This window comes from Primulina tabacum, chromosome 15 (assembly GCF_025594145.1).
Source record: "Primulina tabacum isolate GXHZ01 chromosome 15, ASM2559414v2, whole genome shotgun sequence".
In the NCBI taxonomy this organism is placed as follows: domain Eukaryota; kingdom Viridiplantae; phylum Streptophyta; class Magnoliopsida; order Lamiales; family Gesneriaceae; genus Primulina; species Primulina tabacum.
The window spans coordinates 32695773-32722725 of NC_134564.1; the positions used below are offsets into that span (position 1 = coordinate 32695773).

Below are 26953 nucleotides of genomic sequence, written 5' to 3' on the forward strand. Positions count from 1 at the left end.
AAGATTCTAGATCCTGAAAACCACCATATGTAGAAGTATCGGGTTGGTTATTGAACCTTGAATCGGATTTATGTGGAACATATGATTCAGGTTCATCAAAACCAACATGATGATCGATTGAATTTGCTTCCATGTATAAATGCAATATATGCATATTGTCACCTTCCATTATAAACTCTAAAGCATCATAATCACAGAGATTGACTTGAATTTCATGTCAAGGTGATCTATTCATGAATGAATATTTGGTTGACAACTTCAGAGTAAATTCGTTGGATCGATTCCTGACATTTTATGCACAACTTCATCCAACTCCAACAAATTAATAGATCGCAATACTCGTATCGGTATAATACATGGAATACTATATTCGACCGATCCATTATCAATAACTACACGACCACCAAAATATAAGAGCACATCGATATTAGACATTTTACCGAATAAATTTGAGAGAAAATTTAAGCAGAATGCTCGCAAAAAGATATCTTTCAGATAATAAAATTTACAATTCATTGAAAAATCATCAGCATTCACAACATTTTGTAGATTTTAATACGCGTCTATAAAATTAAAAATATATTGTATAATTTTCACTGATTGATCCGACATAATTCAGAAATCACATAAAAAAATTGACAAAGGATTCAATTATTCAAGGAAAAGAATAAAATGAGCGTACTTCATATCCAATTCGTATAATTACTGAACACAAAAGAACAAAAAAATTTAATTGAGTTTTAGTGAGCATCCGTGCTTACGAAAAACAAATTTGGTGAGGTGGAATGCTTCGAAGAGTATTTGTGCTTCGTAAGCAAGGATTTGCTGAGGTGGGTGTTGTCGCCATATATTAGCATCCTTTTTTTTAATAACATTTTAAGGTAATTTCGAAATTTATATTATTTTGAAAGTATTTTTGAAATATTTTTTGTTTTTAAATTAATAAAAAAACTCTTATCCCGCAGGTAAAATATTTATTATTTATAATATCGTTTTATTTTATTATCATTCACACGCTATCATAAGAAGTTAATTTTCTCTAACATATCAAATTTTAACTCGCGATACTTTCCTCATCTTACTCATCCGACAATAAAGTTTTCATTTATAATTTTTGTTTTATTTTAACATCGTTCACGTTCTACCAAAAAAAAATATTTTTATCTCATATATCAAACGATATTTTGTGACTATTTTTCGATCTCGAAAAAATTTATTTTTATTTTATTTACCAAACGATATTTAAATACTTTTTCTTATATCACGCACCAAACAATATATTTTTATTTAAAATTTTTGTTTCATCATCTGTCATATTTCAAATAAAATCAATTTTATCTCACTTGTCAAACGATATCGGATAATATTTTTTTCAGAGTATCATTTAATATAAATTTTTTATATAAAAAAATATTTATTCTCATCTCACCTACCAAACGATGATGTATTCCTACTTGTAGGGTATTCCGGTTGCGCACACACAAGCCTAGCGGTACGGTGGTACCGGCGGAACAGAGTTGCGAAACTCCTCCCTTCAACCACGATCACGGTGCACACATTCAGCACAAAGATCTTTATTCCCTTTATAGGAAAACTTCTGGAAAATTTGAAAAATGGGTTCCAATACCGTAATACCAACTCAAGATCTGAATCTGTATCTCTCTCTTCCCACCACCTCTACCACCACTGTTATACCCAAAATTGAACCTAAGATTGAACCCCTCGATGGACCTCCCCTACCCCCACCACCCCTTCATGTTCCAACCAGCCCCTGCCCGTTCCCCTCACCCGCCCCGCTCTCCACCCCTGTTTCCGCGGAGGCCGACGTATACTCCGAATATGACCGCATTTCTGACCTTTTCCGCTTCGCTTTCGCTCAACGCCTCGAGAAGTACAAAGATGTTTCAATTCCCCCAGATTCCGACGAGAATTCACTGGCGATAGTCCCTGTTGAAAACCCAGATGACCAGCTTTCAAATGTCGACCTCACGCCACGTGGCAGAGCCCGCAAATTCCCAGCGCGCTCGTCTGAGCTAGTTCGTGTCATGGACCTTAAACCCGAGGACCGGAGCTACCACCGTGACGTAATTCGGAAAAACCGGATGTTGTTCGACTCTTTGCGCGTGTTTATAGTTGTTGAGGATGAGAAGCATCGTGATGTGATGGGTCCACATAGAAAGGCGAGAGGAGACTTGAAGGCGGCGGCGTTGCTGAGAGACCACGGGTTGTGGTTGAATCGGGATAAGAGAATTGTGGGCGATCTCCCAGGTGTTTCAATTGGGGATGTATTCTTTTTCAGGATGGAGTTGTGTGTTGTTGGATTGCATGGGCAGGTGCAAGCCGGGATTGATTATGTTCCAGCTAGCCGAAGCTCAAATGGAGAGCCTATTGCAACGAGCGTAATTGTTTCTGGAGGGTACGAAGATGATGAGGACGCGGGGGATGTGATAATTTACACGGGGCATGGTGGGCAGGACAATCACAGGCAGGTTCAGCATCAGAGATTAGAACAGGGAAATTTGGCATTGGAAAGGAGCATGAATTATGGACTCGAGGTACGGGTTATTCGGGGTTTTAAATATGAAGGTGGTGCCAGTGATAAAGTTTATGTTTATGATGGCTTGTATCGAATAGTGGAGACTTGGTTTGATGTGGGGAAGTCAGGTTTTGGGGTTTTTAAGTTTAAGCTTGTGAGGATTGAGGATCAGGTGGAAATGGGAAGCGCGGTAATGAAGCTTGCAAAGAGTTTGAAGAAAGATCCGTTGGAAGCTCGACCAAATGGTTATGTTACACTTGATTTGTCAATGAAAAAGGAGAATTTTCCTGTGTTTTTCTTTAACGATATTGATGGGGATCAGGATCCCCTTTATTATGAGTACCTTAGCTCAACAATTTTCCCTTCTTTTGTGTATAATGGGGGTAGTCAAACAGGATGCCAATGCCATGGGGGATGTTCTGATAATTGCTTCTGCGCAATGAAAAATGGGGGTGAGTTTGCATATGACCGGAATGGTATTTTAGTGAGGGGAAAACCATTGATTTTTGAGTGTGGGCCGCATTGTAGGTGTCTGCCCACTTGCCGGAACCGTGTTACCCAAAAAGGGATTAAGTATAGATTTGAAGTATTTCGGTCTAGGGAGACTGGTTGGGGGGTAAGGTCGCTGGACTTGATTCAGGCTGGCTCTTTTATTTGTGAGTATGCTGGAGTTGTGCTTACACAAGACCAGGTTCAGATTTTCACAATGAATGGTGATAGTTTAATACATCCTAGCCGATTTGGTGATAGATGGGCTGAATGGGGAGATTTATCTCAAATTTTTTCTGATTATGTTCGTCCAGCATATCCATCGATACCCCCCTTGGATTTTGCTATGGATGTATCAAGAATGAGGAATGTTGCATGTTACATGAGCCACAGTTCAAGTCCTAATGCAATGGTGCAGCTTGTGTTGTACGATCACAATAATCTATCTTTCCCTCACCTTATGGTGTTTGCCATGGAGAATATCCCTCCCATGAGAGAGATAAGCCTTGATTATGGGGTGGCTGATGAATTGACAGGGAAGCTTGCTCTATGTAATTAGATATCTGGCCGAGTTGGTTGAACTTTGAAGATTTTTGGAGCAGTAATTTTGGATAAAAATGCTTAGGTAAATTTTACCATTCGCCTTTGTTAAATGATCACTTGCCATTGATTTATGTGAGGATTTGCTTCATGTTTCTAATTTAATATGGCGTGGCATATTCATTCATCTGCTGGTTATGTGTTTAGATGTTTTTAAGGTTTTGTTTCAAATATGATGATTCTAAAGGCCTAGTGTTTCTTTTCTGCCTAGCGGCACCAAATTGGACCCAATAAAACAAGTTTAAAGGTCCTTATTTATACTTGTTTTGCTTGAAATCTTTTACAAAGTAAAGAATCAGAATACTTAAAATGATATATCGAACTCCTGCAAAATGCCATATCGTAAGTTGTTTGAAAACTCCACGATTGTTTTAGTTTTGATTCGAGAAGGCTTCTATTTGTGTTACACATGAATATCTTCCTTTTGAATTTTTAGATATTATCAATTTTCGGTCTTAACTTACTTCTATCCTCTGTGTATTATTATAAATTGCAGTAAACAATTTTCTCATTTTGAATTTTTAGAGATTATCAATTTTTTTTCAGCAAGTTATGTTACTGAACGGATATCTTACTATTTAATTGAAGTTGAAGATGCTACACTATGTTAGGATTGATGATGTGTTTAGAGGGATGAATGAACACTTAAAGATTTTCTATAAACAATGCCAAATAATGTAACCGATCTTGATAGGGTTAGCTATACAAGACCGGATTATCTCAACTGTTAAGAAACGGTTGGACCACAAATAATGCGCAAAACGGTCCGATGATTCTTATGAATATTATATACTCAAATATAGCAAATAAACAAGATAAGTAATTGCAGTTAAAGAAATTACACAAGAATTTCATAGATGTTCGGAGACTCAAGGTCCTCACCTCTTCTTCCACTTAGGAATGATTTCACTAGGAGACTTTGGTTTTATAACTATTTATAAGCACCCGATTTAACCTTAGGACTTATCTCGTTGTAACTCCTAATTAACTCAAGCAATTGAGACACACAGTTTAACAACCAATACAACACAAATGAATTAAAAATGTGAATCCTCAGATTCAAAATGTCGAACAACAATTCAGTGGTTATAGACATAAACGGTCGAGTAGTTTGACAATAGCCCTTGATGATCTGATGAATGATATTTGATGCGAGGGCCAATGAGCAGTAGTTGATATCAGAGTGATGAGTGCTCATAAATATATTTAGAGATTGATTCAAGTATGTAAAATCTCATAGTTGTTAAAGTTGCATATTTTTTCAAACTCTTCTTGACATTATCTATTTATAGTAGTTCTTACATCTTTCCGTTCAACGTTTGAATGTAGCTCAATATATGGACATTAATGCAATTGTATTGCTGTCGCCATCTTTACTTGATTTATCGTACATTTTAATTAACGAGTAATTTAACATTTTCCAAATATGAGAGAAAACGGCAATTGACAACTAAAAATAACTAGCTCTGTGCATAGACTTTTTAGAAAAACAATATGATCTTCTGATATCGTGTTTGTCGTGCATGATCAGTCTACCAACTTTTCTGATAAAGTAGGGTAAGACATGTGACTTGTATCTGACAATAGCTTTGCTCAACCATTTATAAATGTCCTTCGATAAGGTGAACTGTTGAGTAGCCCTTATGCCACAGACTTGTACCCTTCAGCGATTTGAGTAGATCAAACACACTGCTGATGACAAAACGATTGGATAGTTTTGCGTCAAGAAACTGGTTGAACGATTTCTTCTGAATCTTCAATGAGCGGTTGAGTACCTGTAATACATTGCAAAGACCATAGTTGTCAAGGGCGCAAGGCGTACCGAGGCGCACAAGGGCTGTGGAGCTTGAGGCGCGCGCGTCTTACCGAAGCAAGGCACACATTTTTAATTTTTTTAAAAATATATTTATCTTAGAATAATATATTAAAATATGAAATAATTAAGTCACAATGTCACACAAAACAACAAATAATTAATAAGTTCATAATAATAGGTAACACGATTAAAATTCTTCAATCATCCAAATCAAGTTCATCTTATTCCATCGAATCACCAGAGTCTCTATAACTTTCAGACTTGTATTCTTCTTGATCTTCACCACTTTCTTGATCAACATCAATTTCTTCTTCCTTTTTACCCAAAAGATGTGAAATCGGCCTTTTTCTGGTTGTTTTGGATGTAGATGCCCTTACCTCATTTGAAGAAGTTGAAGCACGAGATCTAAAACCATAAACCCCAGACGCTCGACCTACATCACCCCATGTCAAATCATCGTATCCCCAAAGACTAGATTATTTTCTTCATTGTCTAATCCTCCCGTCAACCATTCATTGCTATCGTCGATATCATCCAATGAAATATGATCAATTTTATCGCGCAAATCATATCGACATTTCAATGACATGTTATATTTAATGAAGACTAGATCATTCAAACCCTTATGTTCCAACCTATTTCATCTTTTCAAATGAAGCTACAAAATTTTTAAAATACATTAATTTTTCATGAATTGTTCAAAATAATAATTATAATTAATATGTCAAGACTCAAGAGTATCTATTCAATGTTACAATTTAAATACTTACTTGCTGAGACATACTCCAGTTCCGCTCACAACCAGAAGCACTGCACGTAAGGTCGAGAATTCTTACAGCAAAATCTTGCAATTGTGGGGTCGTAGAACCATAAGCCAGCCACCATTTAGCTGTCAAATGAGATATACAAAATTTCAAAATTCAAGGACTTCAAGTTTTTAACAATATGTTATGATCTTGAAATAAAAAAAAATTATTTAACCAGTGATAATTTATTTCTATGTCTAATAGCCTTAGAACCGCCAAAAAGGCCATCAGCATTTTTATATTTTGAGAGTTGATATGTGATTTTATCTTGAAGGTACAACACACTCGTTCAACCCCTTCATAACTTCATCATCTTTTTCTATCTCAGGATTCATATAAAAGAATTCCGGGTTCAAAAAGTAACCAGCTGCATGAAAAGGCTTATGAAGCTGATCCATCCACCTTTTATCAATGATTTCAAAAATCTTTTGGTACTTCTCTTCATTGTTGTTGAAAGCCAAAGCAATAGCCTCCTTAGCTCGATCCATAGCCTCGTATGTATACCCCATTGCATGTTTTTTTCACCATCAACTAATCGAAGCACTTTAATGATTGGACCCCCAACTTTAATGGCATAAACAACATGATTCCAAAATGAAAGCATCAATATAATCTCTGTTGCTCGTTTACCTTATACCTCCTTCGCAAATCAACTCGTGTTCCACTTTTCTGAAGTGAACATCTTTTTTAAATTCACCTTCTATTTTTGAAACCTATTCAATGTCAAAAAAACAATGGCAAAACGAGTTTTCCCAGCCGTAGCCATTTCTCTTTGACACGTGAATTCTCTCATCACAATGTTCAAGACTTGTGGCCTATTATATATATAGCCATTCACCATCATGCCCCTTTCATAAACTTTCTTCAGTACAGAAATGTTGAACAAATCTTCAAGCATTAAATCCAAACAATGGGCAGCACATGCAATCCAGAATATGTGTGGAAATCTTATCGTCAAATGCTTCCCTGCATATTAAAGATATATGTTATTGCTTGTAAGTAACAAATCTCATACTTATTTAGAAAGTAATCACTTGAATTCACATTTCATATCTGCTGAAACATTTGCAGAAGCATTATCTGTAACCGGTTGAACAAAATTCTTTGGACCAGTTTGCTCCACATATTTTTCAAGTAAGTCAAACAACTTGAGACCGGTATGAGAAAAGCCGGAGGCATCCACAGATTCCAAAAATATTGTCCCTCTTGGACCGTTCACCAAAAAATTAATCAAAGTTCTATTTTTTCATCAGTCCATCCGTCAGCCATTAATGAGCATCCATATTTCTTACAGTCTGCCTCGTACCCTTTCAAAAGTATTTTCGTACTTTGTATTTCTTTATTTAAATAAGTTACCATAACTTCATGGTAACTTGGGGCCTTCCAATCTTGTGACAAAATACTGCACCACAGAGTTTCTCACTTTTTCTGAGTTTCATCATATTTCTTTGAATCTTTTGCTCCTTTTTGCTTTCCTTGACTCACAACATGATCCATATTGTTGACAAAGAAATAATCAAGAGGACCAACAGTCTTTGTCTTTTGACTTGAGAAAACCGGGAGGATGGCATCGGAACTCGCTATTGAACTTAACATTGGTTGCTTCCTTTTCGAGGGATTGGGAGCACATCATCAAATTCATCAAAAGTAGGATTCATGTCCATTTGCTGCTTGATTTTTTTTTTTTTTGACATGTAAACTTGAATTTCAGTTCTAACATGCTCAGGGCATTTTGGACATGGTTTGGCATTTCGATAGCCTCTAGCAAGATGTTGCTTCAGACGAAAAATTCCTCCCTTGAGAATTTTGTCACAAAAAACACATTGCACGGAATTAGTGTCTTTTGGATTGATTAATTTCCCATAATTCCAGCCAGGATCATTTTGATTCTCCAAATTTTCAGAGGCAAACATTAATGTGGACAAAGTATTGCAACATATTATATCAATAATTCGGTATATACAATAACATAATTAATAAACCATGTTGTAATTTAACAAAATATTAAAGGTAGTGGCAGTGCAGCGTGTTTATATCAAAGTTGTAACTTAACCATCCCTGGCAGTAAGATAGTGCCGAATTAATACTCTTAGGTGAGCAATGAAACATTAACAATATTAAAAAAGATGGTTCTCTACAGAACCGAAACCTGAGCTTCTTCAAGAAATGGTTCTCTGCCCTTCTCTTATTCACGTTGTTGGCTTGCTGCTGCACACTTCTGCTTCTGCCGCTTAGACGCTCCCTTCTGTTTTTTAATTTGTGAACTTGGGCTGCTAGGGTTTGGGGTTGGGTTGGGCCTGTTGCAATTTAAGTTACTAATTAAAAAAAAACAGAGAAGTTGCATTTTCAAAATGCAATTTCTCTGTTACTGAATTTTTTTAAAAAAGCAATCTAGGCGCGCCCGGGAGCCCTTTCACGCCTGGGCTAACCTTGGTGAATCGTTGCGCCTAGGACGGCCCCAGGCACGCCTATCGCCAGCCTTTGACAACTATGGCAAAGACAATTTGATCTAATACAATAAGTTAATGTTTGTTATCACCAAAACTGAGAGATTTAGCAATTTTCTTTTTTTGGTGATGACCAAACCTAAGCTACTAGAAAAATGAATTTTATTGAGATAATGAATTTGATTGGTGCATTGTAAGAGTAAATAGTAAATTCTAATACACTTAAACACCTATACTATTCATAAACACCTATACTACCTTCTATCCGCCTATTCTATCTCCTAAATCATGAATTTCCACCACCTCTCTTATGTTGATCTCTTTTCCTTTTCAGCTGCATTTCTCCTCGCTTCATCTTGTCTCATTCTGGCCTCTTATTGCCATCTTTGTTCTTTTCGCTGTTCTTCTTCCCCTTTTTTTGGCATCACCTTTCTGAAAATAATCCAGCATTTCTTGTAGTTGGGTGGCAATGGTAGACTGAAGACCGTTAATACGAGCTCATGTCTTTGTTCAGTTTGGATTAACTATCCAGACAAGGTGATTATGGCACTGTTGGTGTGCTTCTTTGAACTCTTAAACTCATTCGTGCAAATTTTGATGTCTTATTTGAGTTCAGACCCATTTCTCATAACAGCTTGGAAAAAATTGGAGATACAGACATCAGAGGCCATCAGACGAGGATCAAGATAGCCTTTTTTGAAAAATCTTCAATTTTATCTTTTTTTCTGTATTTTTAGTTAGATTATCATTCTTAATAAAATATATGAAAACATCATTAATTTTAAAATAACAAAAAATATCATGTTTGGACAAATATTTCAGTTGTATAAGTGCGCAACGCGTGCAAAGGGGCATTAGTAGTAAATAATGAATTACTATATTATATTGCAAGAAGTTGTGACATTGCTAGATGTTGTAGATTTGATTGAATTTGTGCATGGTACATATTGTTGTCGTTTAATTGGATAACATTTCTGAAGCCTAGTTTCTCGTGCCACATACACTGATTCATCATGGGCTATATTACGAATTGGTGCTGACCCAAAACGAGACTAACAATGGATGATTATAAAACTATAGTACATCATTCCTTCATCCATTCTTTCTGTTTTTGTGAGTGACATCATTGGATTATATCAGAGCAAAACCATCAAGAACATTGCATTTTTCTTGCAATCTTGGGGCAGCTGGCTTGATGATTTGTTGAAAACTTAAGGAAGTGATGATATATGCACTGGCAAAGCCATATTTCTAAATAGGGGTCGAAACAAAAATGATACTATTTAGTGGGCAAAATCTGATTTTCATATATGTAAAGTGTACATGAGAACTCAGGAAGGCGTTTCCTCCGCCATTGGCTATATGCGCGTTTTATATAAAGTGTTCATTTATCTTTCTTGAGACCAGTCATACGTTGAGTCTGCAACTTTAGTTGGCTGATCATGTTTTAAGATGTTGATACATATCCAGAAATTTTATACGATTGGGCAGTCCTCTGATCCCGGTATTCATATGATATGGCAGTCATTTGCAGGCTCTAATGCAATATAATTGGTTTGTGCAGGTATGAATTCCATGTCTGTGTAAATCATCCCTGGCTCCTAAACCATATGACATGCTTGTCTCTAAGTTATAGAATCCTTCATTAGTATTATCTGTTGGACGATGCGGATGTTAGCTCTGCTCTACTGTTTTCCCAGCTGTACGTGGTGAAGATACAAGTATATTTTCCAAATGCCCTGTTATGTAAGCTTTGTATTAGAATCTATATCTTATGTTGTACAGAAAATGTAGCCTGTGGGAACAGATGGTTTTTCCTAACTTCTAACAGTCTAATGATTCACAAATATCTGGCATCCACCAGAAAAGTATAGTTCTCCTGGTCAGTTCAATAGCGACAAGAAACCACGTTGGGGATGTGGATCATGTGATTTCTCCCCTCTATTTCTTTTTTAAATAATCTTTTCAATTTGCTGCATGGGAGAAACTATTTTCAGCCGTTGTTTTTGGATGATGGTTGTGTATCAAGTAGTTTATTTTAAAAGTACACTATCGATCAGTGGTCATGGTTACTCTATCGAACAAATGATTAAGTTTGTAAATGTCTTAACTGAATCAATATCAACGGTCGTGATCATATCGGGGCAAACTGTTAATCTTCAAATGTAGCTTTTGGCCACAAGGCGAAGAGCGTTTTTCTTGTGCATAGCAATTCTGGGCAACATATGGGTATCAACATCATTGCCCTTCGTTCCATCAGGCAATTTCCAGTCAAAGGAGCAGACAAAATTGGAAGTGCCAGCTCTGCTGTTGCAACTCCTAGAGAAATTCCAGGGCATCCTCTCCTACCCGAGCCAAACGGAATCAGCCCGAAATCTTGCCCTCTGTAATCAATACTGCTGTCCAAAAATCTTTCTGGCTAGAATTCACTTACATTTTCCCAGTACTCGGGATCTCTACCAATCGCCCATAAAACTGAGTTTTCCGGCTGAATTTCGAACCTATTATAGGTGCATTTTTCTGTGGCCTCTCTGGGTACTAGGAGGGGAGCTGGTGAGAACAGTCTCAAAGTTTTTTGACAAAAATATGTGTGAGACGGTCTCATGGGTCGTATTTTGTGAGACAGATTTCTTATTTGGGTCATCCATGAAAAAATATTATTTTTTATGCTAAGAGTATTATTTTTTATTGTGAATATCGATAGGGTTGACCTGTCTCACGAATAAAGATTCGTGAAACCGTCTCACAAGAGACTTACTCAAATTTCTTTGATCACCGCTTTTAGGTAAGGTTGGTTTTGGATGTCATCTTCGTTTACCGTGCCTCTGTTTCCTACCAAGTTCCGAACTTCTTGATGTGATTTCTTCAAGCGGTGGGAGTTTAATTAGAATCGTCATCGCCCATGTTATCACAGGCGCACTTTTGTCTGTTACAGCTATGAATATGTTCTTCAAGCAAACGTCGATGAACATGAGAAGAGAAAGAAGATTCACATGTCAACAAAATAATCTCGAGGTTTTGTACATAATAGTTCAATTTAAGATATTTGAAAGTCTAGTGACCAGTTGAGTTAACAGAATTAATTATGGTATTTAATTTCACTTGAGTTTAGCTTTCATATTTAAATTTTTTTTATGCGCTAAATGTCAACAAATATAATTTCACTTGAGTTAGAGAGATCTCAGTAACTATTTGTGGTTTCTAACATTTTTTTTTTACTTTATAAATATCCTTTGGCCTTTCTTGGATACTCTTATTTTTATGAAAATATAACTTAAATTAGAAACTCAAATATTACACTTCACACGTATCTTGCTCAATCATCCATCACTGAATTGCTCAAAGTCAAATACACTTAATTACTTTGAAATTTTAGTTATGAGTTCTTGAAAAGAAGATATATTTTATTGTTGTTTATAAAATCTTTCAAGCACTCAACCGTGCAATATCATACAATAATATTGGAATCTCTCATTCTGATTTGGCATGAGTTCTTTCATGTTTTTCTCTCACTTAGAAGTCATGCATTAGTGTAATTGGATTAAACTAGTAAATTTTGATCAAGAAGAGGTTTAAATTGTATATTTTTATGAATAATTAATTGGAGAGTGCATACCAAATGGTTATGTAAAGCCAAAATTATTGTGAAATCTCTGTAATTAATACACACAGGATATATTTGTCGTATCAAAGAATGTCGTTTTGACAGTTCGGTTATATCGAAAAAACAACACTCTAATTCAGAATTACATTGATTAGAATGTGACATCAGAGCATTCTAATGCTTGTCAGAACATTCTCTAAGTTGCATGGTCTTCTTTATGTTGAGAGTTTTTGGAAACATCTTAGTTTGAGAAATATCTTACAGAAATAAGGAATTATGTTTTGAAATTATACAATAATATATCTGCTCATATGTTATGTATTTTCTAAATTAATTATGTATATGAATTTTGATGTATTAAAATATCAAAGTTTGATGTATCATATCGTATCATTATTAAAGCAAGGGATATTTTTGGAATAAAAAAAAGAAGAAGTGTAAAGTTAAAGATTGGCACAAATCCATCAACGCAAAATCAGTCTTGTATGATTTCAACCCCATTAACTACATGGAAGCTGATATTTTAACCATCTGAAACATATATTCATGAAAAGTTATGCACCGTGCTAATCAATCTGATCCAAGAATCAGCGCAGTTCAATTCCATTATATTGATCGTTGTTTGGCTCGCTCCATCTTCCGCTTACGCCATTCCTCCAGGGCTGCGAATTCCCAACATGTAAATTTTATTAAACATTTGGATTGATGGAAGAAAATAGTCGCACATTCCTTACTGCCAAACATGGACATTGAAATTAATTACAAATCCTCGATTTAATGTAATTTGGAATACGAAGTTCATATTCTAAAATTTTGCATGCATTTTTGTCTATTTTTTCCCTCCATTTAGCAAGACAGAGCAAACTATTTCAGCCCGCTGCTCTTCATCAAATCCATCGATAGATGCATTGTGTGGGAACCATATTATACATCAAAATGAGTAATCTTCAAGCTCTTTCAAATTTCTATGAACAGGTGTGGAAATGGAAATATTACACTGACCCTTACAAATTGATGTTTATGTCGCGACAGAGCACAAATCCACAGTTCCAAGATTGTAAAATGGCTACTACATGTTAAAGAGACAAAATGTACATGTGAAAGTTTATCCAATAGGCTCAGCAAGTGGATCACACGAAGATAATACCTTGTTCTGCAGAGGAGAGATCTAAGCTCCTGGTGTATTAACCACTGCCCTTGCAGGCTATCATCTAATCAAGCTCAAGGACCACGGGGTGACAACACAAAATGAATCTCTAGGAGTTCATTGCACAGTTTTATAAATCCCTTCAATTTCTTAAATAACTTGTGGCAGACAGGGATGCTATAAGTTTATGTCACGGTCTGCACTCGAGGTGGGACCCTACATCTAAGTAATATACAATTAATTGCTTCCATTAGTAACAAGTCAGAATCTTTTATTACTGTATGAAAATGACTGAACCAAGTTACTAGAACATTTTACAACCTTATAAATCCTTCCAGATGTGTGATGTGAGATAAGAGTATTACATGAAAAGGTATTCAGAAATAGAATAACACAAGGAATAGAAAATCACCTTTCACATTGCCAACATCTGAATATGAATGAAAATTATTCAACCTGGATATTAGGTCCTCAGCAGCCGTCTGCTTTATATCTTTCTGCTTCACTGGTTCCGTTTCAACGGACACATCCTTTCCAATTTCTCTAACCTAAAAAGGAGAAATAAATTTTTTAAAACAGAAGCAGGTCAATCTTGTTCTTGTTTAAGGGCCTTGTATCTTTCCGCACCACTCATTTATAACAAATTCAACTTATTTGTTATTTGGGATTTTATATATAACATTGGTTAACAGTAATATTATCTTAATTTTGGTTAAATACATAGTTTCGGCTTTTACAATTTGGCCATATACATTGGCTTGAACACTTCTCCAGCTTCACGTCACCTATTTCTATTCTACTTAAAACATACTTATCTTGCAACAGGCGTGTGATTGCCTTTTCTTCGAAAAATCGGATTTCCAAAAGCACTATTACTGTTCAAAGGAGCCAGTCATGAACACAAATGGAGTATCTAAAATATTAATATGATATAAAATCAAGACCATGATATTTAACCATAAACTTGGAAGTAAATTTTTTTCCCTCAATTAAGATTTAACATTAACACGCCACTTCATCGATTGAAACCCTTTGAATCACCCTTGTTGATGGATACACACTCTTCGGATAAGATCAACTGGAACCATCATACGACGCATGTCTTCAGATTCCTTGACATGCCTGTATAGAGCTGTACCTCAAAGAGTAAGTACCAAAGTTCTCCAATAATTCCTACTTATAAAGGAAACATCAAATCAACTCATGCACTGAGATACAATATATTAATTAAAAAATAAATTTAAAATGTATCACAGAAGGGATGAAGGAGAATGATCTATTATCAAGCATCAGATCTTCATTGTCACAATAAGGTTTCATTACATCGGTCTTAGATACGAATGGGTAAAGAAAATTTATGGGGAAGGGCAATCACTGTGTGGTCATGATGCGGTAATTAGGTTGGAGGCCCATTTAGTTGCTAAAAGGCGAATATAATTTTAACATCTTGCTATTTTATTTGTTCATTCAAACTACTATAGGAATCCTGCAGAGCACACAGGTACTTTCGTAGATGCTATACAAAGTAATTTAAAAAATCATAGTCCGACAAGAGAACATATACATAGGGAACAAAATCTATTTCAAAGTCACAGAAAAATTAGGAAAATTAGAAAGCTCAGCTGGACACTGATCCCCTTAACCACAAGGAGGAAACGATTGTTGGCTGTTGGAAATTTTTATATAAATTGTGACACAACTCGACCAACATATACATCAAGAAATTGATGCCCAAAAAAGATAACAAGAGATAGAGTCAAACATTCAAACAACTGCATTTATAATTAACATATATCCATAAAGACATAACTGACACTGAGGAATAATATCAGAACCAGATAGCTAAGTTCAATCTTAACATCTTCCAATTCAATTGGTGGAGTGATAACCTTCGAAATGTTTTCCAGCAACACACTCGAACATTCAAAATATACCATCATGATTCGTTCAAAATGACTTGGTGATTAGTAGCTCATTCAACAAGAGGGATTTGATCACGCTAGTTGAATAGTTTACATAAAATTCTACCAACACCATCATGCTGCAGAATCAGAAATAGTATGTACTTGAGGTTGGAGTTTTGTTTTCTAAAGATTATCGAGGAATTTGCGAAAAGTGGAACTAGAAATTTTTTACTATATTCAGTACTTGCATAAAATCTCATTTGTAGAAAAACCCAACACACCAAAACATGCTAGAACTGATAAACACCACAAATAATTCAACAAAAGATAACCAGGGAAAAAATGAAGGAGAAAGCTTAGACCTTTACTAGAGGAGGAAAGTCTGGAAGAGGGGGAAGGAAAAAGAAAGCCTTGAAGCAAAACAAGAGCAGATATAATGTTCAATAAGCAGACAACTATGGTGGCGTTCTTGTAGGATAGAAGTGATCTAACAGCCCTCCGGTATTGCTGTTGCTTCAGTTTCTCCATTTTCCCCTTCAATAAAATTAGGGCTTCTAAATTTTCAATTTTCCTAGACATCAGTTACAGGGCAATGTAGATACCTATTAATATTATTTTAATCTAATTACATTAAAATTATATATGTAATACTTACATGACAACCTCTTTTTTTTAATTATCGTATTCTTTAGACTGACATAGGTAAATAACATCCCGCGACCCGCATTGCATGTGATGTAGATGTGTTATCTTTAGCTCCAGTGGATGTGCTCTGCTCGTTCAAGTTCAGGTTTCATCTTGCGGAAAAAAATCACACTCCCATTTCTTTTACGGGGATCTCAATTTCTCCATTGGAAATCTATTGTATTAATGCCTATCATTCATCGAAAGACTGATGACATCTTCCTCCCAAGGTATTTACTATATCGTCTGCACTATGTTTTCTTTACTTTGATATGTTTTTATGTCTAAAGTTGCTGCTGAACTTCCACGTCTTTGCTTTGGCCGCAGTTTTCGCCGACATCTGATGCGAACAAAATGCTCGATGAAATTACATACTGAAGTTATATCACAGTGAGCCACAGCTTGGTATCTGTCTTCCTATGCCTAATCTGTTTTGTCAGGGGCTTAGGCCGTCATCTTTCTATGGCCGCAAACTTTATTTCAAATTATTTATACGATAAAAAAATAAGTATCATATCTTAATAATTGTAAGGACGAAAACGAAAATTATGAAAAATATAATATAAAAATATAAAATGGTAATGATTCATCAGTGCTTACAACTTGAATTTGTTGGGTATTTTGATAAAAAAATAAACAAAATGTAAATTTATAGATCACGAGTGTGTATATGGACTAGATATATGAAAAGAATTGGGCAAGAGTCTACCGACCAAGAGGCAAGAGTGGGGCATTGGTCCGCCCCTGTGTTTGGTACACCTATTCTCTCTGCTCCCATTAACATCCAATCTAGTACTGTCGGCCCATAATTGCAAGTTTCTTGGATGAAAAAATATGAATTGTAAAAATTTGAACTCAATGTAATATGTATATTATATGCAGGTATTTAGCAATTGCTCGAGATTAAGTCTTGTGAAGTTGGTTAATTATTCAGGGGCTTAAAAACACATTCTTTTCGTCTGTACCAATCCGCATATTTTGCTAAACAACATGGCGTGTTTTATTGTTGTATGAAAAGTGCACATTGTGACATAACCAAACTGCAACGCAAGAAAGGGAACAGTTTAAATTGAAAGCTTTGTCACCAGAGGAATCTACAAGATTTGAAGTACTCAAAAACTACGAGGCTGTCATAGGAATAGAGACTCGTGTTCAGCTTTCCACTCTGACAAAGGCCTTTTGTAGCTGTACTTATAATCTTGGGGCTGAGCCAAACACTATTATTTGTCCTGTTTGCTTGGGGTTGCCTGGAGCTCAACTCAGAACTACCGTGAGGTTTGAGTTCAACTAACCTTAGAATATTGCCACAAGTTTGTGTTCAACAATTCACGTTTATTCTTATACGTGTGGTCCATATTTTCTTGACCACGTATGAGAATGAAGAAGTATTATTGGATGCAATCAATTTTAGTCCTTAGAGTGCATTTGAACTGAAACATTTGAAATCCATGGATTTGAAATTCATTTTAATCTTTTACATAACTTAAACAAGATAATTTCAAATCCATAACACTGTTTATTTAAATTATAATTATATTAATCACAATAAATTTCAAATATTCAGAATATTAAAGCCATTCGAAATCCATCGTGATTAGTATAATTATAATGTAAATAAGTAAAATATGAATTATGGATTTGAGTTTTATTTATTTAAGTTATTTAACCATGCAAATAAACTTGAAGTCGTACATTTCAAATAACTCAATTCAAATACAACCCTAAAAACGACTCACCAAGAACGCGATCATGGCCAAACTTTTGCTGCCAATAGCAATGTGCAGTTGTCTAAAAACTGAGGGGGGCCACCATGACTATGATCATTCCATTTCATAGATTTATAACAACCACGACATAGATCAAACGTGTCTTTGCCACTCTTATAGCACTCGACGCATGAGAAAAACGCCCCCGGTATGAAGTTGCCGCAGGAGTCGCAGAATGGTCGTCCATTCTTGATAATGAAATGCAAAGTCAACACCTCCCAGAAGTCCAGTGTGCCGTTGCCATTTCTGTCAAGATTCCTGAAGAAATCCGGATTGTTGAAGCGCGTATAACCTTCCCGGTTCGTGAATGCCAAGAACTCTGCTAGATCTACCTTGCGATCTCCGTTGGTGTCGAGAGATTGAAAGAACTGATGTGCCAGCGCTTGAACTTCGGGCGACCCTGCTCGATGTTGGGCTATTGCAATCTCGCGGAGTTCTTCCATCTCTTTCTGTAAACAATATCAAGAATACATTACAATCGTTGTATAGTTAATATTTTTAAGTAAAATATATACACTTTGGTATAAAATTTACCAAAATTTCCAATAGATGTTCATGCCGTAAAAATGCTCAAATTTAGCTAATTTTTGAAAAAAGGTGCAAGAAAATGTCATCAATAAAAGTGACTCAATCGGTCTCGTAGGATATACACTGGACTATTAGTTCTTATAATTCATTGAAATTATGTAGTATTTAACACATAACACCAATTATCACTTATTTTGACAAATATATATTAATTTAATTTCATAATATAGCTCTTGCTCGAGCATACATACTTTGACAAATTCTACAGTACCTCGATTCCCTGATTTCTTTGTAAATGGGCATCAGTAGTTGGTAATGGTCGATCTGTCATCGCCGGACCGGGCTTCTGTGCGTCGGCAGTCGCTCGACTTCTCATCATCTTGATCAACGAGTACTGATCCACCAGATTCTCCTTAGAGTGCTCGTGCGCCACTCTTCCTCCTGTGTAGCAAGCGCAGCACAAGTCAAATGTATCGTCGCCTTTTCCAAGACACAGCGTGCACGAGAAGAATGGCCCCAGGAGAAAGGCTTTGCACCCACTGCAGCCCAGAAGCATGTTGACCTTTACAGAAACGTAGTAAACAGCCAAATATTCATCAAAATCCAGGGCCCCGTCTCCGTTTATGTCGAATAGTCTGAATGTTTTCTGGAGTGATTCGCCGGGCTTCATCAATTTTTTGAATTCTAGGGGACTTACCCAGCCATCCCCATTCACATCTATTTGTGCAAAGCCTTGGTTCACCAAGTTTCTTTCCTCTTCGCTTGCTCTAACGTAGTAGGCTCTTGCAATTTCTTTCATCCCCTCCATAACTCTCTCTCGAAAAAATAATAACACTATCTGATCAATCAAAGTCGAGCAACAAGTGCCACTCATATGTTAAAATAGATTTAGATCCATGCATGAGAAAATGTTGTTCCTCTTTCTGCACTAGTTGACTTGCGTAAGTTCGTGGAAACATGTTGGTTTTTCATTTATTATTAACAAAGAGCAACTTGCTTCCTTGTGCCGTAATCACGGATTTTTTTCTTTGGAAAAAAATGTTAAAATGCGAAATATTTTTCCAAATATTTTCCTTTTTGCAAGGCTGTCAAATTGGTCAACACTCTAAATTATATTCGAGCGCATGGAAAATCATATTTATTTTTTCATTTGTCTCAAATATATATAGACACGTATTTTTTCTGATCTTTTCCTAACATATCAAACAAAACATTTACATAAGTGATACTCACGGGAAATTTAGGGTCCGCTTCCAGCAAGTGTCACTAATCCAGACGCAGGTTTTGAAATTACCCTGAGCCTGAAATCACAAATAAGATCGTTAGAAGGGGGCTAGGAGAGTGTCCTGGCGTAGCCCGTCCGACACTCAAGTCAGAAACTGAGGATATATGTGGGAGCAGCTAGGGGTGCTGCTGAAAATAATATAGTGAATCCCTCAACTGAATACTCAAACCTGATATTTATAGGAAAATAAATGAACCCTTGATGATCTTGTTTTCTATTTAGGCTAGGGATGAGCCAAGGGTAGTGAGCTCATCCATGAGATATCAATAAGTATTCATGAATAAAATTAAAATGGGAAAATTGTTTGTATAATTATATTTCCAATGAATTTCTTAATGTGTATAATGAATAAAACAAGCCTATATATATAATTGAGAAAGATGTAGTATTTGTTTTTTGTATGTCATGTAAACCTCAATAATTTTAAATATAATATTATCTTTTATGCAGTTATTAACTATAATTTATTTATATTTTTCTGTCAGGAAAATTTTTTAAAAAAAAAGTTCTTATCACTCTTTCGAAATACTGATATTTTAAATTATTAATATCTTTTTGAAATATTAAATCAACAATCACAATTAAACAAAAATAATGGTAAAAGAATAAAGTTAAAAAGGCCAAGTGGGCTCTGAGATACCCAAATAAATAACTATTTTCCACAACCAGGCCACGATAGGCCCAAATTAAAATATGTCTTTAGTGGGCTCTGATCCAAAAGTTTAGCCCAACTAATACAGTGAGTGAGTGGCCGCCACAAGTATAGAACAAATAAATAAAAATACAGAAATGCATAAAAGAACAGATATAGAAGGCAAACACAAGTGGTATTCTTCCTTCACCCAGTCAATCCTCTCCAGTTCAAACGACTCGCAAGAAATTCAGGAAAGAAGATGACTTCCTCTGCCATCACACCACGGTCCCCGTTTCACGTAGATCAGGTGCTGTAGTTATTCTGTGTATGCGTGTATTTTTCCTCGATAATTGCGTGAAAATGCATTCTTTTTATCGGCTTTCTTGTGGTCTGCTGAAGAGTTTTAACATTCTGGTACTCATATTTTTTTTCTGTGTTTTATAGAAAGATGTGGGCATTACATCTTTACGTTCACAGCCTTCGTTTTCATTTTCTGCTCAATCTACCAAGAAAAGGGCTTCAAAGAAAATTGTATCCGTGATGACACCCCAGCAATCGGAGCGCAAACCCGCCACCACTGGCGCCGTAATTTCCACTCTTGAGATAAACTTGACGTTTTTTACGACGATGCTTGTTGAAATGTTGGATTTTGAGTCTGGGTTTTGTGAACTTGTGCATCTTTTCAGGTCAAGACTGGGATGACAATGACTGAGAAAATACTTGCAAGGGCTTCGGAGAAAACGCAGTTGAGCCCGGGTGAGAATGTGTGGGTCAATGTGGATATTTTGATGACTCATGATGTTTGTGGCCCTGGTTCGATTGGGATTTTCAAGAAAGAGTTTGGAGAAAATGCCAAGGTATCTAGTAGTGAACTCGTACTTTATGATGAAATATATTTTCTCATCTTTCAGTGCTTTGTCTTTATTATCTACATTCATTGTTGCCAACAGTGATGTAATGTACCTTGAAGCTAGTGGACTTTGAGGCTACGTTTAGATACTTGCGCTTTAACTTGGAATCTACCTGACAAATCATCAAATTGAGAGGAAACTATGTTTGCTTGATAACAGATTGCAATCAAAGCATTAAAGAATAAAACTCATATCGGGTTGTATTTTAATATGCAGAGTAGTGATAGATACAGAGTTCATCAAAGCTTTTACCATTAGATTTCAGCTTTTTCACATGTTTACGATGTTACAACTGATTTTCATGTTCCCTTATGAACTGAACATAAAATATCAACCCGGCGAGGGTGCATTTTTCTTGTGAGGTAATTACTTTGAGTGAGTTTAAGCCAGCTAATAAAATTTGTGTTTTGGAGAAAAGGCCGATCTTTCCCTGCATTAAGATTCTGGATTTACTGTTTTTCTTCATGGCAGTTATTTGAGGAATCTAATTTGCGTGTATTGTATAGTTAAATAATTCTCTTCGTTTTTGTATTTCTAGGCCAGTGCTGTTATCTATATTTCTATATCACCCCTCGATAGTTGTAATTGGTACGTACAATATAAATTATTTGCCACTGATTAGTGGGAAATTCTATTTTGCATGAGCTGTGATTTCTTCTCTGAGTTGGTCGTTCATTCATTTGAAAATCCGCACCATGTTGTGCTAAATCACTGATTGCCCTTGGTTTTCTCATAATTTGTTCATAAAATTGAAATCTTTTTTGTCTTATTCAGTATGTCTATTAATTCCGATAATTTTAGCTAATAAATCTCATGTTTTTTCCTTGTCTGATACACCATACTTCAGGTCTGGGACCGTGAAAAAATTGTAATAATTCCAGATCATTATATATTCACAGCTGATGAACGAGCAAATCGGAATGTGGATATCCTGAGGGATTTCTGCAATGAGCAAAATATCAAGTATTTCTATGACATTAAAGATCTTGGGAACTTTAAGGTGCAGTTACATTATCATCTGAAATGTCTCCTGTCCTTTTATGTTTGTATAATATAATAGTCTATATCTGAGACACTGTCATTGCAGGCCAATCCAGATTACAAAGGTGTGTGCCATGTGGCTCTTGCACAAGAAGGTCATTGCAGACCTGGAGAGGTATCATTTTCTTTAAACTTCTCGAGTCTTCAGTTCTTTTGCATAGTTCTTTATAACACATATCGGTTTATGTTTGCTTTCGTTTAGGTTTTACTGGGTACAGACTCTCATACATGTACTGCTGGGGCATTTGGTCAATTTGCTACTGGAATTGGAAATACAGATGCTGGTTTTGTGCTTGGTGCTGGAAAACTTCTGCTCAAGGTATTTCTGCTGTGTTTAGTTCTGGATCTTCTTTACCCATCTGAATTATGCTGACCATTTTATTTGCATAGAAGTATGCCTAGAATCAATATGGGTAATCGGAAAATGCAAATTTTTGCGAATCTGAGAAGAGATTTCTTATAGAGTCATTTTTTGGACAGATTTTCTCATTTTACATTTGAAACAGTATTAACTACAGAATCCCGTTGTCTTGTTTTCTTGATTTTACTTAAGCACTGTGGTTGTCATAGTCATTCCTCTGACATGGTTTGTGAAATAGGATATTTTGTGCCCACAGCAAGTAGCAAAATCTACAAGTGCAAAATTTGCAAAAGAAACGTTTTGAGGGTGTATTTGGATTTTGTTTTGGCCTTTATGGTGTTTCTGGCTGTTTGTTTTCAGCAACTTTATCCGGGAATGAAAATCATGAAATGAATTTTTGGTATTGATTGTAGGGAAAAAAAAATATTTCAGTGGTCAAATAATGTAAGTTTGTCTGAAATTATTATTCAGTATTATGCATATAATTTAAAATTGTAAAAACTCTCGTATTGTGATGTAATATCTAATATGATATAGTAATAGGATATTTTTGGGAGAGATTAAAATTTGAATTATAAGTAAAGAACTCAGTGGGAGATCTGAAAATACGCGTGAATCGTGATTATAATTTAGGGTTCTCTACTGTTTAAAAAATAAGCTATTCTCGTTATCATGATTATAATTTAGCATGCTGCTGTTGTTTGCATGAGTTTATGTGAATCATATCGTTCTTTACATGGAGAGGTGAGTCAAAGGAGTATTGTTCACCGTTGCCGTGCAGGTGCCTCCTACAATGAGATTTGTGTTGGATGGAGAGATGCCTGATTATTTGCTTGCAAAAGATTTGATCTTGCAAGTAAGTACATCTTAGTTGTAGAACGATTCATTTATTATTAACATGTAAAGAACACTTTTTATCTGCTGCTTTTAGAAATTGGAAGATTGCATTATTTCACCTAGTTATGGCATCTCTTGTAGATAATTGGTGAAATTTCAGTGGCTGGTGCAACATATAAAGCAATGGAATTTCTTGGTTCTACTGTTGAGAGTTTAACTGTAAGTCTCTCTCGGTTCACCGGCATTTTAAGATATTTAAACTCTCATGGTTTTATAATGAACGTGCTCTTAAATCTTGGTTTTGTTTGTTAAAGATGGAAGAAAGAATGACACTATGCAACATGGTTGTTGAAGCTGGGGGAAAGAACGGTGTTGTCCCTGCCGATAGTACCACGTATAATTATCTTCAAGTTAGTATGGCATACTGCTTATTCAATCAAATTTTTCTGCAACCCCCTCAAGCACACAAAATGTTGGAGAAACTCTTTTTTTGAGTCTACTTGAACGAACTTTTTTTATTTATTGTTTGTAGGTTAAAAGAAAAAGATATTCTTTGTTTTCTTCATGGCCAGTAATACATTTTTGTTTTCTAAATCTCAGGACAAGACATCTATTCCCTATGAACCAGTTTATAGCGACGGACAAGCAAGGTAGCTTTCTATCCTATATTTGTACAACTTTTTTATTTAATATCTGCTATTATGTTTATGAACTATTAAAGTATCGTATGATACTATAAAATGACTTTAATTAACTGCCTATTCACTGTAATAGTTTGTTACGTTAAAGTGACCTGCCTTTTTCAATTTCTAATTGTGCTAGAACATTTAGTTTTTTTGGTATGCAAATTCATATTCCTATTTATTGTACGGCTCACCACACTGCTGGAGGTCCCAAGATTTGGCAGAAAGGGGTGTGTGCGGCATGCAGTGAACAGATATGGCCACAAACTCTTAATGTTAGAAGCCAGAACATGGCGTACAGAAAAGTAATTCTACACTGGGATCATGAAGACAAAATCTAAAGCAAACAAGATATTCATTTTAAAATTTAAAAGTGCTGGGAGCAAAATACGAAAAAATAGAACAAATTACTCCCAATCACATACAATTGAGTTACTTATAAGGTGAAATAAAACAGAACAAAACAAATGACAATAATGACTTATTTTAATTTCAATGAGATCAGAGAAATAAAGTACAATTTGATGCACAGTGCTGAACAAAATCGGACCTGACAAATTTCTTAACAAACTGTAACAACTAACTTTTATTGAAATTTTTATTGCTTTCTGCACCCAGAGGCATAACAAAACTCTTTTTTTCTCTTCATTGAATGGTACACTCAGAGAGCTTGGTCCCAGCTGGACAACTAGTGAGCTTCTGATTATGATTGAAATATTTTTGTGTCCATGGTGGTTGTCGATTCTGATGAAAAAAGTTCTTCTTTAATGTCTGACCGTTGATGACATTTAAAAATGTCAGCATTTACGTAAAAGTTCTTTATCTAACAACTAGGAGCAATGTAGATTTATCTTGACTACAGGATTTTTAGATTTTGAAGTATGTAATACTGCATTTCATGGTATCGTATATTGATCAGTTGGTCAGATTTAGGTTTTGGACTTCTAATAAATGAGAAGTTATGTTATCATGCTCATTTGATAATTTTAATTTCTTTTTTCAGATTTCTTTCCGAATACAGATTTGACATCTCAAAGTTGGAGCCTGTTGTGGCTAAGGTGAGTTGTAGAAGTCACTCTGACCTTTTTCAGTCTGCATTGTTGATAAAGCCTTGAAAAAAATGGGTCTAAAATTTTGAGTTAGAATATTTTTTTTTATCAAGTCTCACGAGGCTTATGCTTTAAGTAATCAGTCAATGCATCTTTCTTTTCCGAATTTTGTTTGTCCAGTGGTATCTTAGATCTTTATGCAATCCTATTGACCCGTTTCATATGATTTCTCAGCCTCATTCTCCCGATAATCGTGCTTTAGCCAGAGAGTGCAAAAATGTGAAAATCGACAGAGTTTATATCGGATCTTGTACTGGTGGAAAAACAGAGGATTTTATGGCTGCTGCAAAAGTTTTTCTGGCTTCGGTGTGTATTTTTATTTCTCATTTGGTTTTATTTGGATGCCAACTGCAAATAATATTGAATCATTACCCAAATTTTCATGAGATTAAACTCGATCCTGTTCCCCAGGGTAAGAAGGTAAAAGTTCCAACATTCCTTGTTCCAGCAACACAAAAGGTATGTTGGTGCAAATGAATTGTTTGTCGCTTCATACATCGTGTTTCAAATCGTCCGGAAGATTATTTTGCCTTGTAAACTAAATGTTATAATTTTTTTAGGTGTGGATGGATGTATACAGCCTTCCAGTCCCAGGATCTGGAGGAAAAACTTGCTCCCAGATATTTGAGGAAGCTGGTTGTGACACACCTACGAGCCCAAGCTGTGGTGCTTGTTTGGGAGGTCCCAAAGACACTTATGCACGCATAAATGAACCTACGGTAAACAAGACTTCTCTGCCAGCATGGCTTAAGATACATGATTTCTGTGTTGCCACTCACGAGCAGTATCTTGAATTTCCTAGAACAATGGATGAATCAGAACTTTTGTCAGTTGGTTTGAAGGGAAAACCAAAGAAAACGCCTATGCTCTTGGATAGATATGCTGATTTTGTAATTCTTGCTCAATTTGACTATGAAATGCATAAAAACCCGTACAAATTCGATACTGGTGTTTTATAGGACAGAAAAATATGACAACATATTCGTGAAATATATGACATCGTATTCTTTAACAGTATGTCTGTTGAAGTTATCTCGTTTTTAACTCTCAACATGCAATTTGATTTATATGAGTTTTGACGAATAACAGGTCTGTGTGTCCACCACCAACCGGAACTTCCCTGGACGCATGGGTCACAAAGAAGGACAGATATATCTAGCTTCTCCATATACAGCTGCTGCATCAGCATTGACTGGTTTCGTGACCGATCCAAGAGAGTTTTTGCAGTGAGAATTTTCAGAGATGAATGATATATGATCGTGTATGCTTGTATTTGTGTCGTGAGTTATTATCTTTGAAAGCTTGCTATTATAACTCCTACCAGTAACCTATGTCGTTTTTATAACTTGGGAACCAAAGATTGTGAGCCTTTTGTTATTTAGTTATGGTAATAAATTGAAAGTGTTGGATGAAACGAGAAATAAGAGCGAGATGTCTAAGCACCTTACGAGTGTTGTCATATTAATTTCTGTTCAAGCACATTTCATTCGCAATTTCGCATGCTATGTGGATATGGCTAAGAGGATGTTGGAATCGAGTTCAGAAAATCGAGAAAACGTCCTGCAACTTCAAAATTACAAATAAATCAGCAGTGGTTTTATAATCAACACATAGTTACTAAAGAGAGTGTGTTCGCGCGTGCGTATCTGTAAGCGAGCTTTTTGATTAGGAGTATATTGAGACTATCAAAGGAAAGATCTGCTCGAGGCGCCAAAAGATGGGCTATGAAACCTGGTACGCACGAAAACAAGCCAGTCCCTCCATC

At 35.7% G+C, this 26953-nt stretch overlaps 4 protein-coding genes across 7 annotated transcripts; 2 read left to right on the forward strand and 2 right to left on the reverse strand.

The window, feature by feature from the left end:
• The first annotated feature begins 1428 nt into the window (after positions 1 to 1428).
• Positions 1429 to 10638, forward strand: LOC142526434 (histone-lysine N-methyltransferase family member SUVH9-like). The gene is made up of 2 exons (XM_075630839.1): positions 1429 to 3650; positions 10259 to 10638. Exon 1 carries the CDS (start codon positions 1614 to 1616, stop codon positions 3582 to 3584), a length of 1971 nt encoding a protein of 656 aa, XP_075486954.1. The 5' UTR covers positions 1429 to 1613; the 3' UTR covers positions 3585 to 3650; positions 10259 to 10638.
• A 2053-nt stretch (positions 10639 to 12691) lies between these two features.
• Positions 12692 to 15962, reverse strand: LOC142527815 (uncharacterized). 4 transcript variants are annotated; one of them, XR_012815535.1, is made up of 5 exons: positions 15712 to 15962; positions 14507 to 14577; positions 13858 to 13993; positions 13446 to 13667; positions 12692 to 12960 (listed from the first exon to the last, which is right to left on the reverse strand). XR_012815535.1 is itself a non-coding variant. In XM_075632774.1 (4 exons), exons 1-4 carry the CDS (start codon positions 15926 to 15928, stop codon positions 12905 to 12907), a joined length of 480 nt encoding a protein of 159 aa, XP_075488889.1. In that variant the 5' UTR covers positions 15929 to 15962; the 3' UTR covers positions 12692 to 12904. The 4 variants fall into 4 exon arrangements, 1 of the variants encoding a protein (XP_075488889.1); XR_012815537.1 differs by lacking the exon at positions 12692 to 12960 and adding an exon at positions 12969 to 13364; XR_012815536.1 differs by lacking the exon at positions 12692 to 12960 and adding an exon at positions 12969 to 13367.
• A 1680-nt stretch (positions 15963 to 17642) lies between these two features.
• Positions 17643 to 19281, reverse strand: LOC142527814 (uncharacterized). The gene is made up of 2 exons (XM_075632773.1): positions 18599 to 19281; positions 17643 to 18248 (listed from the first exon to the last, which is right to left on the reverse strand). Exons 1-2 carry the CDS (start codon positions 19199 to 19201, stop codon positions 17781 to 17783), a joined length of 1071 nt encoding a protein of 356 aa, XP_075488888.1. The 5' UTR covers positions 19202 to 19281; the 3' UTR covers positions 17643 to 17780.
• Positions 19282 to 20395: 1114 nt separating this feature from the next.
• On the forward strand, positions 20396 to 26664 carry LOC142526512 (3-isopropylmalate dehydratase large subunit, chloroplastic-like). The gene is made up of 15 exons (XM_075630965.1): positions 20396 to 20553; positions 20691 to 20831; positions 20933 to 21103; positions 22005 to 22157; positions 22245 to 22313; positions 22401 to 22517; positions 23341 to 23415; positions 23538 to 23615; positions 23711 to 23806; positions 23997 to 24046; positions 25083 to 25137; positions 25363 to 25494; positions 25600 to 25647; positions 25749 to 25907; positions 26278 to 26664. The coding sequence occupies exons 1-15, from the start codon at positions 20506 to 20508 to the stop codon at positions 26416 to 26418; spliced, it is 1533 nt and encodes a 510-aa protein (XP_075487080.1). The 5' UTR covers positions 20396 to 20505; the 3' UTR covers positions 26419 to 26664.
• Positions 26665 to 26953: the final 289 nt, after the last annotated feature.

What these genes read in the sequence shown, in the direction of transcription:
- LOC142526434 (XM_075630839.1), top strand. Translation starts at nt 1,614, where the DNA reads ATGGGTTCCAATACCGTAATACCAACTCAAGATCTGAATCTGTATCTC.
- LOC142527815 (XM_075632774.1), bottom strand. Translation starts at nt 15,928, where the DNA reads ATGTCTAGGAAAATTGAAAATTTAGAAGCCCTAATTTTATTGAAGGGG. An exon ending in ACTTTCCTCCTCTAGTAAAG is followed by an intron (nt 14,578 to 15,711) that starts GTCTAAGCTTTC and finishes TTTGAGGTACAG; the next exon opens with CTCTATACAGGCATGTCAAG. An exon ending in CAGTTGATCTTATCCGAAGA is followed by an intron (nt 13,994 to 14,506) that starts GTGTGTATCCAT and finishes TCTCCTTTTTAG; the next exon opens with GTTAGAGAAATTGGAAAGGA.
- LOC142527814 (XM_075632773.1), bottom strand. Translation starts at nt 19,201, where the DNA reads ATGAGTGGCACTTGTTGCTCGACTTTGATTGATCAGATAGTGTTATTA. An exon ending in AAAGAAATCAGGGAATCGAG is followed by an intron (nt 18,249 to 18,598) that starts GTACTGTAGAAT and finishes TATTGTTTACAG; the next exon opens with AAAGAGATGGAAGAACTCCG.
- LOC142526512 (XM_075630965.1), top strand. Translation starts at nt 20,506, where the DNA reads ATGACTTCCTCTGCCATCACACCACGGTCCCCGTTTCACGTAGATCAG. An exon ending in AAGATCTTGGGAACTTTAAG is followed by an intron (nt 22,158 to 22,244) that starts GTGCAGTTACAT and finishes CTGTCATTGCAG; the next exon opens with GCCAATCCAGATTACAAAGG. An exon ending in TTGTTCCAGCAACACAAAAG is followed by an intron (nt 25,648 to 25,748) that starts GTATGTTGGTGC and finishes TAATTTTTTTAG; the next exon opens with GTGTGGATGGATGTATACAG.